We start from the raw sequence: 16,529 nt of genomic DNA on the forward strand, positions 1-16,529 counted from the left end.
GGAGTCAACTAAACTCAGAATTAGTATTATAAATCTTCCCTTACCTTTGCTGATCTTCATCGGAATGCACTCCCAGGACTCCCACTTCCACAAGAAATGTTATTTTTGTTCGAAATACTCCATATTTATGTCCAAATACCTTCGTTTTGTTCACGCGTTCAGGTCACTAATCCAAAGGTATAACGCGAGAGCGCAGAACCAGAGACGAAAAGTCAAAATAGTTCCATTACCGTTCATAGAAACATGTCAAACAATGTTTACAATCAATCCTTAGGGTGTTTTTAACATAAAACGTTGATAATATTCCAGCCGGACAATAGTGTATTCATTACAGAGGAAAAAGGAAAGGCGCGCCAACATGCCCGCGCAGTAAACAACTCACTGGTCCCAGGCAGTCCACTGATCGACTGAGCTACTATTCTCTGCCCAGTAACAGGAGAAGGATGAAACAAGTTTCTAAAGGCTGTTGACAGCCAATGGAAGCCTTAGGAAGTGCAAAATGACCCCACAGACACTGTAGTTTGAATAGGGATTAGATAGAACTACAAGTCACTTCTTGGTTGGATTTTTTTCTCAGGTTTTTTCCTGCCATATGAGTTCTGTTATACTCAGACATCATTCAAACAGTTTTAGAAACTTGAGTGTTTTCTATCTAAATCTACTGATAATATGCATATCCTACGTTCTGAGCCCGAGTAGTAGGCAGTTTCATTTGGGCACGTCATTCAGCCGAATTTCCGAATACTGCTCCTGTCACTAAAAAGTTAACAAGAAATGTATGGAGTGGTTGAAAAACAAGTTTTAATGACTCCAACCTAAGTGTATGTAAACTTCCGATTTCAACTGTATATATGTGTATATATATTTAGAAACTCCTGCTTGATAGGAATCCAGTGACGTCTGTGTCATGAGCAAGTAGAACAAGAGAGCAGCTTTTCTAAGGACTCCCCTTTGACTTGGCAATTAGCTGATAAATTGGAAATTAATGACCCAGCCAACCACTGGATGGAGACAGATTCACGGTTATTTGACAGAGAAGCCTGAGTTTTTTTGTATGCTGACAACATGGTTGAAAATGAATAAGGCATATAAAACATTAGAAGTAATTACCAGTAAATCTAGTGCCCGAATGTGGGCACTGTAATCTTAAGTGGTTTTTAAGAAGCATTGTGGATGTTACATGAAATGGACAAGCTTTTTAGGGAGACTGAAGATATTAGCAAGAGTTTGAGTTTGTAAGTCTAAGGTCAAAACATGATTGACATTTCGAAGGAAAGGCTTGGCTGAACACATTGTAATTTTTATTTTCTATTGCTGTAGAGAGGAAAAACAAGTTATGGATGTTCGAGTCTGAAATAGAACTTCAAATCTTTATGATTTCTTGAGAGAGATAGATATAGATATATACACACACACATTTGTTGGCATTTGGAATGTTTGTAAAACATCAGCAGAAGGCGTAGTACCATAGGCTTGCATAATTACAGGTAGCCTGCATTTCAGAAGAAGAAATCACAGAACAAGCACACAAAATGTATTGAATGCACAAGATATAATGCCTCAATATCCATCACATCCACAACCATTATGGATGTTACAGGTTTAATAACGCTGAAAAAGTATACTGACAATGAAGAGAGAAACAAATTTCTAGACCATATAAAACCTTTACAGTTATTGAAATGGCAACAAAAAAAACATGGTATGTTACGATGCCTGTCCCAATCACGTAACCCCACATCTTTAAAATACTGTAGAACACGCAAAAAAAAACTCAAGACACTTCAATTTGGTCTGTATTGCTTCATTAACATCTCATCTTCATAAATAATACTGGGGGACAGATGTGTGTGTAGAAATAACACATGGAATCATGTTGTAACCAAAAAAGTGTTAAACAAATCTAAATATATTTGAGATTCTTCAAAGTAGTCAACCTTTGCCTTGATGACAGCTTTGCACACTCTTGGCATTCTCTCAACCAGCTTCACCTGGAATGCTTTTCCAACAGTCTTGAAGAAGTTCCCACATATGCTGAGCACTTGTTGGTTGCTTTTTCTTCACTCTCCGGTCCAACTCATCCCAAACCCGCTCAATTGGGTTGAGGTCGGTTGATTGTGGAGGCCAGGTCATCTGATGCAGCACTCCATCACTGTCCTTCTTGGTCAAATAGCCCTTACACAGCCTGGAGGTGTGTTAGGTTATTGTTCTGTTGAAAAACAAATGATAGTCCCACTAAGCGCAAATCAGATGGGATGGCGTATCGTTGCAGAATGCTGTGGTAGTCATGCTTGATACGTGTACCATGAATTCTAAATTAATCACAGTGTCACCAGCAAAGCACCATCACACCACCTCTATGCTTCACGGTGGGAACCACACATGCAGAGATCACCCGTTCACCAACTCGGTGTCTCACAAAGACACAGCGGTTGGAACAAAAATGTCTAATTTGGACTCATCAGACCAAAGGACAGATTTCCACCGGTCTAATGTCCATTGCTCGTGTTTCTTGCCACAAGCAAGTCTTCTTCTTATTGGTGTCCTTTAGTAGTGGTTTTTTTGCAGCAATTCGACCATGAAGGCCTGATCTCTTCTGAGCAGTTTGTTAAGGTGTGTCTGTTGAACTCTGAAGCATTTATTTGGGCTGCAATTTCTGTGGTGTCAACTCATGAACTTATCCTCTGCAGCAGAGGTACCTCTGGGTCTTCCTATCCTGTGGCGGTCCTCATGAGAGCCAGTTTCTTCATAGTGCTTGATGATTTTTGCGACTGCACTTGAAAGAAAGAAACTTTCAAAGTTCTTAAAATGTTCTGGATTGTCTGACCTTCATGTCTTAATTAAAGTAATGATGGACTGTCGTTTCTCTTTGCTTATTTGAGCTGTTCTTGCCAAAATATGGACTTGGCTTTTACCAAGTAGGGCTATCTTCTGTATACCACCCCTGCCTTGTCACAACACAACTGATTGGCTCAAACACATTAAGAAGGAAAGAAATTTCATAAATTAACTTTTAACAAGGCACACCTGTTAATTGAAATGCATTCCAGGTGACTACCTCATGAAGTTGTTTGAGAGAATGCCAAGAGTGTGCAAAACTGTCATGGCAAAGGGTGGCTACTTTGAAGAATCTCAAATATAAATATTTTGAGTTTAACACTTTTTTGGTTACTACATGATTCTGTATGTGTTATTTCATAGTTTTGATGTCTTTATTATTCTACAATATAGAAAATAAAGAAACTCTTCAATGAGCAGGTGTCCAAAGTTTTGACTGGTACTGTAGATCTTAAGGATACTTTGGAACATGCTTTAATTTGAAAATTACGAACTTTATTTGTGTATGGTCAGGTTGACTTTTACACAATCACCTATATACTAAGGATACTATGAAGGTTTACTGTCTCCCTACCTATTTTGTGTAATGTGACTACTACACTTGCCACTGATTTGAATAGGCCTTTTGCTCGCACTCTATATCAAAATATCTCCTCTCTTTTTCACTTTCCCATACACCCTTTCTTTTTCTCACCTGTCTCGCCCTCGCAATCTCTCAAATGTTCTGATTTATTAGTGTTTGATTTGCATGTAATACAGTATGCAAATATTGCCAAAGCATTTAAAAAAATTATATTTCACACACTCTCCTCTGTAACAGTTTTCCAAGTGCATGGATGGTGTACAGTAGTTAAGTAGTGTCATCTCGCCCACTCATCTCTTCTTCCACTTCTGCTTATTCACTTGTTCTTCCCCGTTAGTCTGCAAGGCGCTTTGAATTGATCATAAGCCATCATGCTTTGACTCAACCAACAAAGAGGGTTGAACTCAGCTGTTGCGTGTGATTCACAGACAAAATAAGGACAGTGTTGGACTTAATTTGACCTGGCTGCTCAGTGGTCGTGCTGACTACATGCAAACACACATGCGAGAACTAGCCCACAGAGCAGTACACTTTGACCTGAGATCCTGTTCAGTTGGGGACACTCACTTCATTTTTTCCCCCCACTAGCCTCACGTAAATATTAGTCCAAGTCACCAACAACACCATCATCCCTTGTATTGAAGGAGTGGTGGCGGTGTTTCCTTCTCTTCCTGACCAAACAATATTATCAGCAGTCTGAGGGTCATAACACAGGAAACAGACTGGAAATCTTAAGAGCAGCCTTTTAAAGGCCCAGTGCAGTCAAAAACCTGATTACCTGTGTTTTTATGTATATACTGAACAAAAATTGAAACGCAACATCTAACAATTTCAACGATTTGACGGAGTTAGTTCATTTAAGAAATGTGTCAATTGAAATGAATTCATTAGGTCCTAATCTATGGATGTCACATAATTGGGCAGGGCCACCCACTGGGGAGCAGTCAACCTAGCCAATCAGAATATTTTTTTTTCGCCACAAAAGGGCTTTATTACAGACAGACGTACTCCTCAGTTTCATCAGCTGTCCGTGGCTGGTCTGACGATCCCGTAGGTGACTAAGCCGGATGTGGAGGTCCTGTGCTGGAGTGGTTACACATGTTGTGAGGCCAGTTGGACGTACTGCCAAATTCTCTAAAATGACATTGAAGGTGGCTTATGGTAGATAAATTAACATTCAATTCTCTGGCAACAGCGCTGTTGGACATTCCTGCAGTCAGCATGCCAATTGAACGCTCCCTCAAAACTTGAGACATCTGTGGCATGGTGTTGTGACAAAACTGCAGATTTGAGTGGCCTTTTATTGTCCCCAGTACAAGGTGCACCTGTGTAATGATCATACTGTTTAATCAGCTTCTTGATATGCCACACCTGTCAGGTGGATGGATTATCTTGGCAAAGGAGACATGCTCACTAATAGGGATGTAAACAAATTTGTGCACAACATTTGAGAGAGAAGCTTTTTGTGCGTATGGAAAAATTCTTGGATCTTTATTTCAGCTCATGAAACATGGGACCAACACTTTACATGTTGCGTTCATATTTTTGTTCAGTATATATTTCCAAACTGAGTTTGCAGTGATACTGTGAAAATGGTGATAATGCCGTTTTAGTGTAAGCTGTTTGAAAAGACTGCCTGAAATTTCAGCCTATTTTGGTGGGATGGCGTTTTGGCCTCCCTGGCGACATTACCAGGCGATTATAAGTTAATAAACCAATAACAAATAGAGTTTCAAATCTTTCTGCCAATAACAAGGTATTATGGTATTAAATGCTGAGCTGTAGTCGATGAACAGCATTCTTACATAGGTATTCCTCTTGTCCAGATGGGTTAGTGCAGTGCGATTGCGTCGTCTGTGGACCTATTGGGGTGGTAAGCAAATTGGAGTGGGTCTAGAGTGTCAGGTAGGGTGGAGATGATATGATCCTTGACTAGTCTCTCAAAGCACTTCATGATGACGGAGGTGAGTGCAACGGGGCGATAGTCATTTAGCTCAGTTACCTTAGCTTTCTTGGGAACTGGAACAATGGTGGCCCTCTTGAAGCATATGGGAACAGCAGACTGGGATAAGGATTAGAGGTCGACCAATTAATCGGAATGGCCGATTAATTAGGGCCGATTTCAAGGTTTCATAACAATTGGTAATCTGTATTTTTGGCCACCGATTTTTTTAATTTATTTATTATTATTATTTTTTAATTATTTTTTTGTTTTTATAATTTTTTTTATAATAATCTTATTCTTATTTACAATGACGGCCTAGAAACGGGGGTTAACTACCTTGTTCAGGGGGGATTCGTTTTTGCAACCTTCTGGTTACCAGTCCAACGCTCTAACCACCTGCCTTACATTGCACTCCAGAAGGATTAACAGGCTGACTAACTGTAACGCGAGGGCAGCAAGAAGCAAAGGTAAGTTGCTAGCTAGCATTACACTTATAAAAAACTATCAATCTTAACATAATCACTAGTTAACTACACATGGTTGATGATATTACTAGTTTATCTAACGTGTCCTGCGTTGCATATGATCGATGCGGTGCCTGTTAATTTTCATTGAATCACAGCCTACTTCGACAAACGGGTGTTGATTTAACAAGCGCATTTGCGAAAAAAGTACTGTCGTTGCACCAATGTTCCTAACCATAAACATCAATGTCTAACAGGAATATTTAGACTTAGTCACCCGTTAGATAAAATACGGAACGGTTCCGTATGTCACTGAAAGAAAAAAACTTTTGTTTTCGAGATGATAGTTTCCAGATTCGACCATATTAATGACCCAAGGCTCGTATTTCTGTGTGTTTATTATATTATAATTAAGTCTATGATTTGATAGAGCAGTCTGACTGAGCGGTGGTAGGCAGCAGCAGGCTCGTAAGCATTCATTCAAACAGCCCTTCAAGCATTACGCTGTTTATGACTTCAACCTGGGTGGGTATAATTTGTGGAACGTTCCAACAGGAATCTATTCCAAAAACTTCGTAAATAACAAGTTTTCCAAAAAACAACGCATACAAAGTTGTATAGCGGCAGAATAAGATACCAGGTAGGGAGTGGTCTATTTCATTGCGATTTTCACTCATCACGTTTATTCTGAAAAATTTCTGTCCTCACATGTCTGTTTGCCTATGGACAAACATTAAGAATAAGCTACGTGGTGAGTTGATGCCTATTCGGCAGCTAGTTAGCTAGGTTTGTATGCGTTGTTGGTTGGCAAACTTTTACTTTTACGTTTTTTGGAACAGATTCCTGTTGGAACGTTCCACAAATTATACCCGCCCCTTCAAGCCTATCAACTCCCAAGATGAGGCTGGTGTAACCGATGTGAAATGGATAGCTAGTTAGCCGGGTGCACGCTAATAGCGTTTCAAACGTCACTCGCTCTGAGACTTGGAGTAGTTTTTTCCCTTCCTCTGCATGGGTAACGCTGCTTCGAGGGTGGCTGTTGTCGATGTGTTCCTGGTTTGAGCCCAGGTAGGAGCGAGGAGAGGGACGGAAGCTATACTGTTACACTGGCAATACTAAAGTGCCTATAAGAACATCCAATAGTCAAAGGTATATGAAATACAAATCGTATAGAGAGAAATAGTCCTATAATTCCTATAATAACTACAACCTAAAACTTCTTACCTGGGAATATTGAAGACTCATGTTAAAAGGAAGCACTAGCTTTCATATGTTCCCATGTTCTGAGCAAGGCACTTAAACATTAGCTTTCTTACATGGCACATATTGCACTTTTACTTCTCCAACACTTTGTTTTGCATTATTTAAACCAAATTGAACATGTTTCATTATTTATTTGAGGCTAAATTGATTTTATTGATGTATTATATTAAGTTAAAATAGGGTTCATTCAGTATTGTTGTAATTGTCAAAGAAAAATAGGAAAATAATCGGCCGATTAATAGGTATCAGCTTTTTTTGGCCCTCCAATAATCGGTATCGGCGTTGAAAAATCATAATCGGTCGACCTCTAAGGATTGATTGAAAATGTCCGCAAAGCCAGCTGGTCTGCGCATGCTCTGAGGATGCGGCTAGGGATGCCGTCTGGGCCGGCAGCCTTGCGAGGGTTAACACGTTTAAATGCTTTACTCACGTTGGCTGCGATGAATTAGAGCCCACAGGTTTTGGTAGCGGACCGTGTCGTTGGCAATGGAATTGTCCGCAAAGCGAGCAAAGAAGTTGTTTAGTTTGTCTGAGAGCAGGACATCGTGGTCCGCGACGGGGCTGGTTTTCTTTTTGTTGTCCGTGATTGACTGTAGACCCTGCCACATACATCTCGTGTCTGAGCTGTTGAATTGCGACTGTACTTCGTCTCTATACTGATGCTTAGCTTGTTTGATTGCCTTGTGAAGGGAATAGCTACACTGTTTGTATTCGGTCATGTTTCTGGTCACCTTGCCCTGATTTAAAGCAGTGGTTGGCGCTTTCAGTTCTGCACGAATGCTGCCATCATCCACGGTTTCTGGTTGGGGAAGGTTTTAATAGTTGCTGTGGGTACAACATCACCGATGCACTTGCTAATAAACTCGCTCACCGAATCAGCGTATTCATCAATGTTATTTTCCGACGCTATGCGGAACATATCCCAGTCCACGTGATCAACGCAATCTTGAAGCGTAGAATCAGATTGGTCAGACAAGCGTTGAACAGACCTGAGCACAGGCGTTTCCTGTTTTAGTTTGTGTCTATAGGCTGGGAGCAACAAAATGGAGTCGTGGTCAAATTTGCCAAAAGCAGGGCAGGGCTTTGTATGCGTTGCGGAAGTTAGAGTAATAATGGTCGAGTTTCTTCCGCCCGGGTAGCGCATTCGATATGCTGATAAAATTTAGGGAGTTTTGTTTTCAGATTAGCCAGGTTAAAATCCCCAGCTACAATGAATGCAACCTCAGGATATGTGGTTTCAGGTTTACATAGAGTCCAATGAAGTTCATTCAGGGCCATCGATGTGTCTGTTTGGGGGGGTTATATACGTTTGTGATTATAATCGAAGAGAATTATTTTGGTAGATAATGCGGTCAACATTTGATTGTAAGGAATTCTAGGTCATGTGAGCAAAAGGACTTGAGTTCCTGTATGTTGTTATGATCACACCACGTCTCGTTAATCATAAGGCATACCCCTCCACCCTTCTTACCAGAGAGATGTTTGTTTCTGTCGGCGTGATGCATGAAGAAACCAGGTGGCTGTACCGACTCCGATAGCGCATCTCGAGTGAGCCACGTTTCCGTGAAACAAAGAACGTTACAATCTCTGATGTCTCTCTGGAAGGCAACCCTTGTTGTCAAGAGACTGGACGTTGGCGAGTAGTAAACTCGGGAGTGGTGCGTGATGTGTCCGTCTACGGAGCCTGACCAGAAGACCGCTTGTTCTGCCCCTCCTGCGGCATCGTTGTTTTGGGTCGCCGGACTAAGATTGAATCATACTACACCGGCTCTGACGCTCGTTGGATGTGGCAGGGCTTACAAACCACCACAGACTACAAAGGGGAGCACAGCCAAGAGCTGCCAAGTGACACAAGCCTACCAGACGAGTTAAACTAGTTCTATGCTCGCTTCGAGGCAAATAACCCTGAAACATGCATGAGAGCACCAGCTGTTCCGGAAGACTGTGATCACACTCTGCAGCCGATATGGGTAAGACATAAACTTTTCCAAACAAGTCAATCAACGTTTATAATCAATCCTTAGGTACCCTAATACGCAAATAAATGATACAATTTAAGACGAAGAATCGTTATTGTCTTTACCGGAGATAAACAAAAAGAACGCGCGCTCTCGGCCATGCGCTTGGAAACACTACAGCCAAAATGGGAGCCATTTAGAAAAACTACAACTTCTCCTTTATTTTTCCAAAAACCAGCCTGAAACTCTTTCTAAAGACTGTTGACATCTACTGGAAGCCCTAGGAACTGCAATCGGGGAAGATTTTGCCCTATTATAAAAGTGCCAGCCATTGACATCAGTGGTATGCTGATTTTTTGTTGTTGTTGATGGTTTGTCCTCGGGGTTGAGTAGCAGGCAGTTTACTTTGGGCACGCTTTTCATCCGGACGTCAAAATACCGCCCCATATCCCAAAAAAGTTAACACAACCTAGCCACCTCAGATGATAAAAACAGCTCAGACCTAGAAAGGTTCTGGAGCTTAGATAAGAATATGGCTGGGTCGTGATCATTAGGCACCAAACAGAAGAAAACAGACCAAAATAGTTTGGGACCTACCTAGACTTGTCCAATAAGAAATATTAATTTTTGCTTTCTGTTGCAATTTTGTTTTGAAGTTTTCAGTTGTTTGTCCTAATGAACACGAGCTTAGATAAGAAATTGGCTGTGTCACTTTGTGCTTTGGGACCTGGTTATTCACTTGTCTTCATGATTTTCATATTTTTCAGCATAACTCTCATCATTGCTTAGGCAAACTGTTGTATAAAAAAGTGTTGAGATTGATGGCCAGGGGCTGTATGTAAGCAAACAAGAGTGTCAGCGTAGGAGTGCTGATTTTAGAACCAGTTTTTCCTTTTCGATTACAATGAACAAGATTACATTGACAGCAGGGTCCTGATCCTAAATCAGCACTCCTACTCTGACACTTGATATGGCTCCAGATAAGGAGAAGAGACTTCACTATTATCAATAGTTTTTATGTAGGCTAATCATAGCCTAGGCTGTCGGAGCCTAGCTCATTTGTTAGAGCTGTGATGATCATGTCATTTTAGATGATGGTTATTGGTGAGCCAAATGACTGTGATCACCATTATAGCAAAATACATACAAATGTTTTAAAGACACAGTTTCTCCTCTTCTCCTCTCCTGACTTCTTGCCGCCATAGAATATTCATTATATTTCTTCGTGCTGCTGCAGGGAGGGGGAGCATTGCCTATAGGCAACTGAAGACTCATATGCTACAACACCTTGCTTGTTTTAGCCAGGAGCAACAAAGTTTCATCACGTTAAGAGTCCATGTTGCCACAGAAATTGACTAAACTGCACGAATACCTGGCCGTCCAGTCTTCAGTCATCTTTTCATTCCTAACAAAAAAATCTTCAACTTCAAAATGTGATGTTTTTGCTAGCTGTTAACGTATTTATGGTTGTGATGTAAGTTATGGCTGTGATATAGTAGTGGTATTGACTGGTTATAGTTTGAAAAAGTTGATTGATTGATTGTATAAGCATGAACATGTGAAAGTTGGTTTGGTGTCTCTAGCTTGAACGGTTCAAGAGTTACTGTTGGTTAGTTATTTTATGCAAATGTCTATAGTTAATAAAGATTTTTAAGAATTTGAAGTTAGAATAGCCTGAATGTTTTAAAGTTGGTCTTGAAGCGGGACCATTCTCAAAAGCTACCTCTGTATTCCTATGGTCCTCATTTAACCCATTTTAATTTATGCAAATGTATACTGCTAGCTACCATGAGGACGAAAATAGCACAATTCCAGGAAAACGAGCAGTATTTCAATCTTCTCAATGGAGCACTGTGTATTAAGTTAAAATTTGAAGTGCAGTGGCATATCCCATCCTTGTATTGCGATACGTTTTCCAACACATCTCTCGCCGGCTCAACGTTGTGGAACCAAAGAGACTTTGATAAGGGCTTCACATAATGTGCTATTCTATTGTTACTAACAACACATTGTGGGGAAACATCTTTCACTAAATAGGCCAAAGTTATTTTGACCACTGTCTGCTCTCACTGTGCTATGCAGACCTTGTACATAATCAGATCAGGTGAAGACTGGAGATAATGTAGACCAAATATTGTTTCTTTCACCATCCTTGTGTCTTTGTGGCACGAAGCAAGGCTAGTAGTAAAAGTTATTGATATTGCTAACTGTTAGGAATGTTGCCTACAGTTTTGGGTTTGTCCTGTCATCACATGCTACTGCTGAAGTACAGTATACTACATGCCTGCTCCAGCTCACTTCTCCAGACCTAGCCTAGTTGATGTGTGAACCTAAGCTATGAGTACTGGATTTGCATGTGGTGGACCATCTATTTGCTGGTACTAATTTTAAAGTGAACATCGTAGGATATTAGGCAGTGAGAAATACCAAAAATAACTGGTGGTCTCGTTAATACATAGTTGTGAACTAGGCCCTATATGGATTGTTACTTTGCTTGCTCATAGGATGTGCCACATACCGCTATCTTGTAATTTATTTTGGCAATTAGGTGTCTAAGCTTTACGAGTATTTAGGACAGTGACTGATGATGATATAGCCTGTAGACGACCTTGATCGAGCAGTTGATTGGTTGATCTGATCCATGACCTTTGAACCTCATACTATGCTATTGTTTGGTAGGGTAGTGACAATACCAGTATCGCAATACTTGTTAGTATCGTGGCAAGGAAACAAAACATGAAGTGGATTTAACTTCTTTAGGAAAACAGCCCTGATGTTGTAAACAAACATCGTTGTCATCCTGTCCCATTTGTTTATTTTCCAAGCTATAGCACACAATATTTTACATACAGCAGGTTTTTATAGGACCAAAGAGTTTGGTCTGCTTCGTGTTTCATTTTTGCCATGAAAAAAATATTGCGATACTGGTTTTGTCACAGCCCTGTTTGGCTTAGTGCTAGTGATCCGGATGAGTGTCTCAGAGAACCACTTTAGATGTCTTATTAGGCTAATAGGAACTAAGAATAGAATAGACTAAGGTACTAGACTCTCTTTGTGATTTGGGTGTTTTTGTATTGCATTGCGTTGTGTTATGTTATATCATGCCTATTATGGATGGTCAATGTTGATTTGTGTTAAAACTCATCTCTTCTCTTCCCCCTCTCCCTTCAGACTTTGACATGAAGAAGGACATTGAGACGCTGATAGCAGAGGAACGGGCTGACATCATCTCCAAGTATGACAAGGTGAGTTTGTGTGTGTGACATCATCGGTTCTGTAAATCGCCTAAGACGAGGGCTTTGTCCAAAATAGGGCTGAGTTTAAAATCACATATGGTGCCATTTCACATTTTCCCGTGTGTGTGTGTGTGTGTGTGTGTGTGTGTGTGTGTGTGTGTGTGTGTGTGTGTGTGTGCACCATCAAGAATGACAAGGGCTGTTTGCCCAATTTATATTTGGATTGTTGTTCAGATGATTTGTAGCCTAGATGCCGAGACTGTCAACAACCTCAAATTGATTTACTTGATGTTTACAAAACAAAACGAGCAATCTGGGATTGGTACATCCATTTTTTTTTTCTTTTGAATTAATGATATATAGGCCTGGCCATTTGGTCTTAAAGAATGTAACTTATGATTGCATGTACTCGATCAGAACCCAAAATATACTTTTGTTTTACGCCATTGTTTGTAAACAATGTAATCGTAAACAAACACTGTATAGCTTGAAAACATGTTGATCTCATAGATGGTCTATGAATTTGAGAGTGATTTACATTTCTCCAACCCCATCCCTCAGCTGTTTACCTAAACAAGTGGAGCGCTTTGTTGTTTTCGAATCCCAGATTGTCCCTTTATTAGAAATGTCTTCAGCCACTCTTGCTGTGTACTTGTGGAAGATTAGTTGAGGGGACTGCTCAAATGAAGGACCACAGACAGATGGCTGGGCCCAGTACTGACAACTGACTGTAGGGACATACTGTGCCCTCCCTGTCCCCTGCCTAGCCTCCATGCAACTGATGACACTAGACCGGCAGACACTCAGAACAGCCTAGCTGAAACTTTTGATAAACAGTCTAGTAAATGTAAAACTCTAATGAAGGGTAGGGGAAGCTTCTTTTATTCCAGTGTACTTTTGGGAAAATTTGGGTGATTTTGCAACCCAAAATAAGGGTAAATAGAGCAGCTTTATGGTGAAGCGAAGCCCCAGAGTAGAGGTCTTCACGAATCCACCTGTACCTGAAGACGTCCGGATTCAGAATTGTAAATATTGTCACTGGTTTGGGTCGGATCTGTCATGATTGTCACAAGTATTGGGTATGTGTAATTTTAACTGATGTCGGTCCTGCCAGACTCTGCAATTAACAGCTTTATGAAAAACATTCTGTCTCAAACACAGGCCACATATGTACCTCGTCTTCTGCTACAAATACATTTGCACATAAATCATTCCATCGAACCCATAACACAATCACTACTAATCCGCTTCTATAGTTATAAACATACTAAAACATTCTCAAGTCAATTAGTCAATTTCCAACAATCCCTCTCCTGGAACAATGATCACTCTTATGTTGCACCACACCTAAAAACATATTGACTTGGAACAGAGAAAAGACAAAATACACTACCGGTCAAAAGTTTTAGAACACCTACTCATTCAAGGGATTTTCTTTATTTTTACTATTTTCTACATTGTAGAATAATAGTGAAGACATCAGAACTATGAAGTAACATACATATGGAATCATGTAGTAACCAAAAAAGTGTTAAACAAATCAAAATATATTTTATATTTGAGATTCTTCTTCAATGACAGCCTTAATGACAGCTTTGCAACACTCTTGGCTTGATTCCGTATGTGTTATTTGATAGTTTTGATGTCTTCACTATTATTCTACAATGTAGAAAATAGGAAAAATTAAGAAAAACCCTTGAATGAGGTGTTCTAAAACTTTTGACTGATTTTAATGTACATGTTTAATAATTTCACAACACACTTGATGTGACTTAGACTGGGGAAAGAACTGTCCATCTGTTCTGTTTAATGCCCATGGGATGCTATTCGTCTTCATCCTCGGGTGTCAAGGCAAGGCAGACTATGAGCCTTGTACGTAATTACTTGTACTGTATCATCCAGCAAGCCATATGTATTGATGTGCTTTAACATTAGTGTTATGATGACATGGTAAAACAAAACCCCTTCATGGTTGAACCAAGCTATCATCTAGTGGGTTCTCTAATAACTTTCTCAGAGGTCATTAAAATATAATGTTTCTAGGGAGAAAAACCCTCCCTAGACCCAATAAAATTGAGCAGCTCACCCTCCCCTCATAGCTTAGGAGCAGCGCTCTCTGTCTCTTTCTCTCCTTTCCGAATCATAATTAAAACATTTGATAAATTATCCAACCCAAATTTAGAATGACAGACTCAACATAAAGCGCTGAGGACTATCACTCGAATTCATGCCCCTCAACCTAGCAGACATCATCACGGTTAGAATGTACATTTTATATACGGGACCATATATAACCGGTATTAACTTTCCTCATTACAGCCCCCGTTTGACCTTGTTTTACTGTCGCGAGTGGCATGTTAATGACAGATCGGTATCACGATGCATTCTTAATCTAAATTACTATACATTTTGCAGTGTGCAGACCTCCACAGTCAACCTGATACCCCAAATAAACAATTATGGGCACGGTTGACCCCCCCCATCCCCGATTTCAATATCTGAAGAAATAAATCAATTTTTCCCAAGCACATGAGTCTCTCACCTGAGCTGCCGCCACCATTATGTACCGTTCATTCTGTCTGGTCCATTTTCCCACCAGTACACCCTAGCATGAGAGAAGATTGGACGTGATCTCTCGCCATGTTCACTCCACATGCACAGTCTCAGGCCTCATGCCGCACTCCTGCCGCTCGTACACAAGTTGATGGCTCGGACTCAGATCACAGGTAGGAGTGGTGGAAGACAAGGTCGTAGTGAACGCCTTTGTCGCTATTTCTTCAGCCAGTTGGGGGTGGGTTGAGGTTCACACTGTTCTTGGTCAAATTATCTCTCCATGCATTAAGACACCATCTGTGTTCACCTTCAATCTATTTCATAATAAGACTAAATAAAATGTCTCACGAGATTAAAAACCCCCCAAGGTTTTCTGAGTTTAGAAAAGACTGTTGGCCTGGTAATTTTCATTTGTTACCTTTTTAGAATCCATTTCCCTGTCATTTCACATAGATTCTCCAACCCCAAAATTGGTTCTACTTCCTCCCATGTAAAATTATCCGGGTGTTGTTACTGGTCCTATGTTTAAAGACAGGCAGTAATCGTATCACTTTCGATGCTGCCCCTGTTACCTTTCTGAATATAACACTTTACCCTGTTGTAAATTTTGCATATTTCTCATCGTAAGGAATCTGCGATATTTGATTCCAGGCATCTATTAAAAAGTTGTGTGAGACGTGGCCTCCTACGTCTCCCTTCACATAGAAACTGTCTTCTCTATGAACCACTATTGATCAAAACCAAGGCCATACACCACTATTTGAACGTTTCCTGCCCCACTGCCTTCAAGAGGGTTTGCTGCTTTTCCCTTCCTGTTTTTTTCTTAACTTGGCCGTTGAAACCACACGTACGACTGCGAAGTGAGCGGAGTTAGATTCCACTCTGAAAGCATCCTGCTCTATTTCATCCATATTCGAGATAGAATGCTCGTGCACCTCTTTCAGCTTCTCTATGGCTTTATTAAGCTTTTCTTTGAAAGTTGATAAACTTGGAAACTCACTTTTGAGAAAATGGCCTTTGAATGTTTTGGTACTACTATACCCATTCAGCTTCATTCAAACCCTCTTAAGCTTTAGCCCCACCCATCTCATTTAAGGCTTGATCCGAATGTACTAACAGCAGGCAAGCACCCAAAGGAACTTGGTAGCTACTTCCAGACATCTAAGTGAGAGAGAACAGCTGATCATTACTTGCACTAGCAGAGCTAGTTAGGCTGTTATGTTATCCAGAGCATTGGTGGTTGCAACTGTGCTGTCAGATTGTCCATTTGTAAATTGAGTGTTTCGCGTTCAGAGCGCACGCTGGTTGATGAGTAGGGTTGAACCGAACCTTCTGACCTCACATCTGCAGTCAAGCACCCAAGCGGACTGGCTAACATTGGCTAGCTTGCTAGCTACTTCCAGACACAGAATGAGAGAACATCTTACGCATTTTACGCATCCTAGCCGAACTGGTTAGGCTGTTTTCATGTTATCCTGTGTGTTGGTGACTGTAACTGTGCTGCTGGCAACAATTTAATTCCGCTTTTTTGCTGATGTTTACTGACACCGGCCGTATTCAACGGGTGTTGAGCGTTCGTAAATTCATCAGTTTTGCTCCCCTCTCTGGCACACTCAGACAAAAGTGCTCTGAAATCGGAGTAGGTGGCCAGACTAAATTTACGAACGCACCCGAAAGGGTTACTTGCAT

At 40.6% G+C, this 16,529-nt stretch overlaps 1 protein-coding gene across 1 annotated transcript in view; it reads left to right on the forward strand.

Moving 5' to 3' along the window:
- The window catches only part of si:dkeyp-19e1.3 (uncharacterized), a 117,935-nt gene that overhangs the window by 26,794 nt on the left and 74,612 nt on the right, over positions 1 to 16,529 (forward strand). Inside the window, exon 2 of the mRNA XM_045688026.1 lies at positions 12,223 to 12,296. Within this exon, the coding sequence (XP_045543982.1) occupies positions 12,231 to 12,296 (66 nt within the window). The 5' untranslated portion in view covers positions 12,223 to 12,230. The remainder of the gene's footprint in view (positions 1 to 12,222; positions 12,297 to 16,529) is intronic.

Source organism: Salmo salar, chromosome ssa10 (assembly GCF_905237065.1).
Source record: "Salmo salar chromosome ssa10, Ssal_v3.1, whole genome shotgun sequence".
Lineage (NCBI taxonomy): Eukaryota > Metazoa > Chordata > Actinopteri > Salmoniformes > Salmonidae > Salmo > Salmo salar.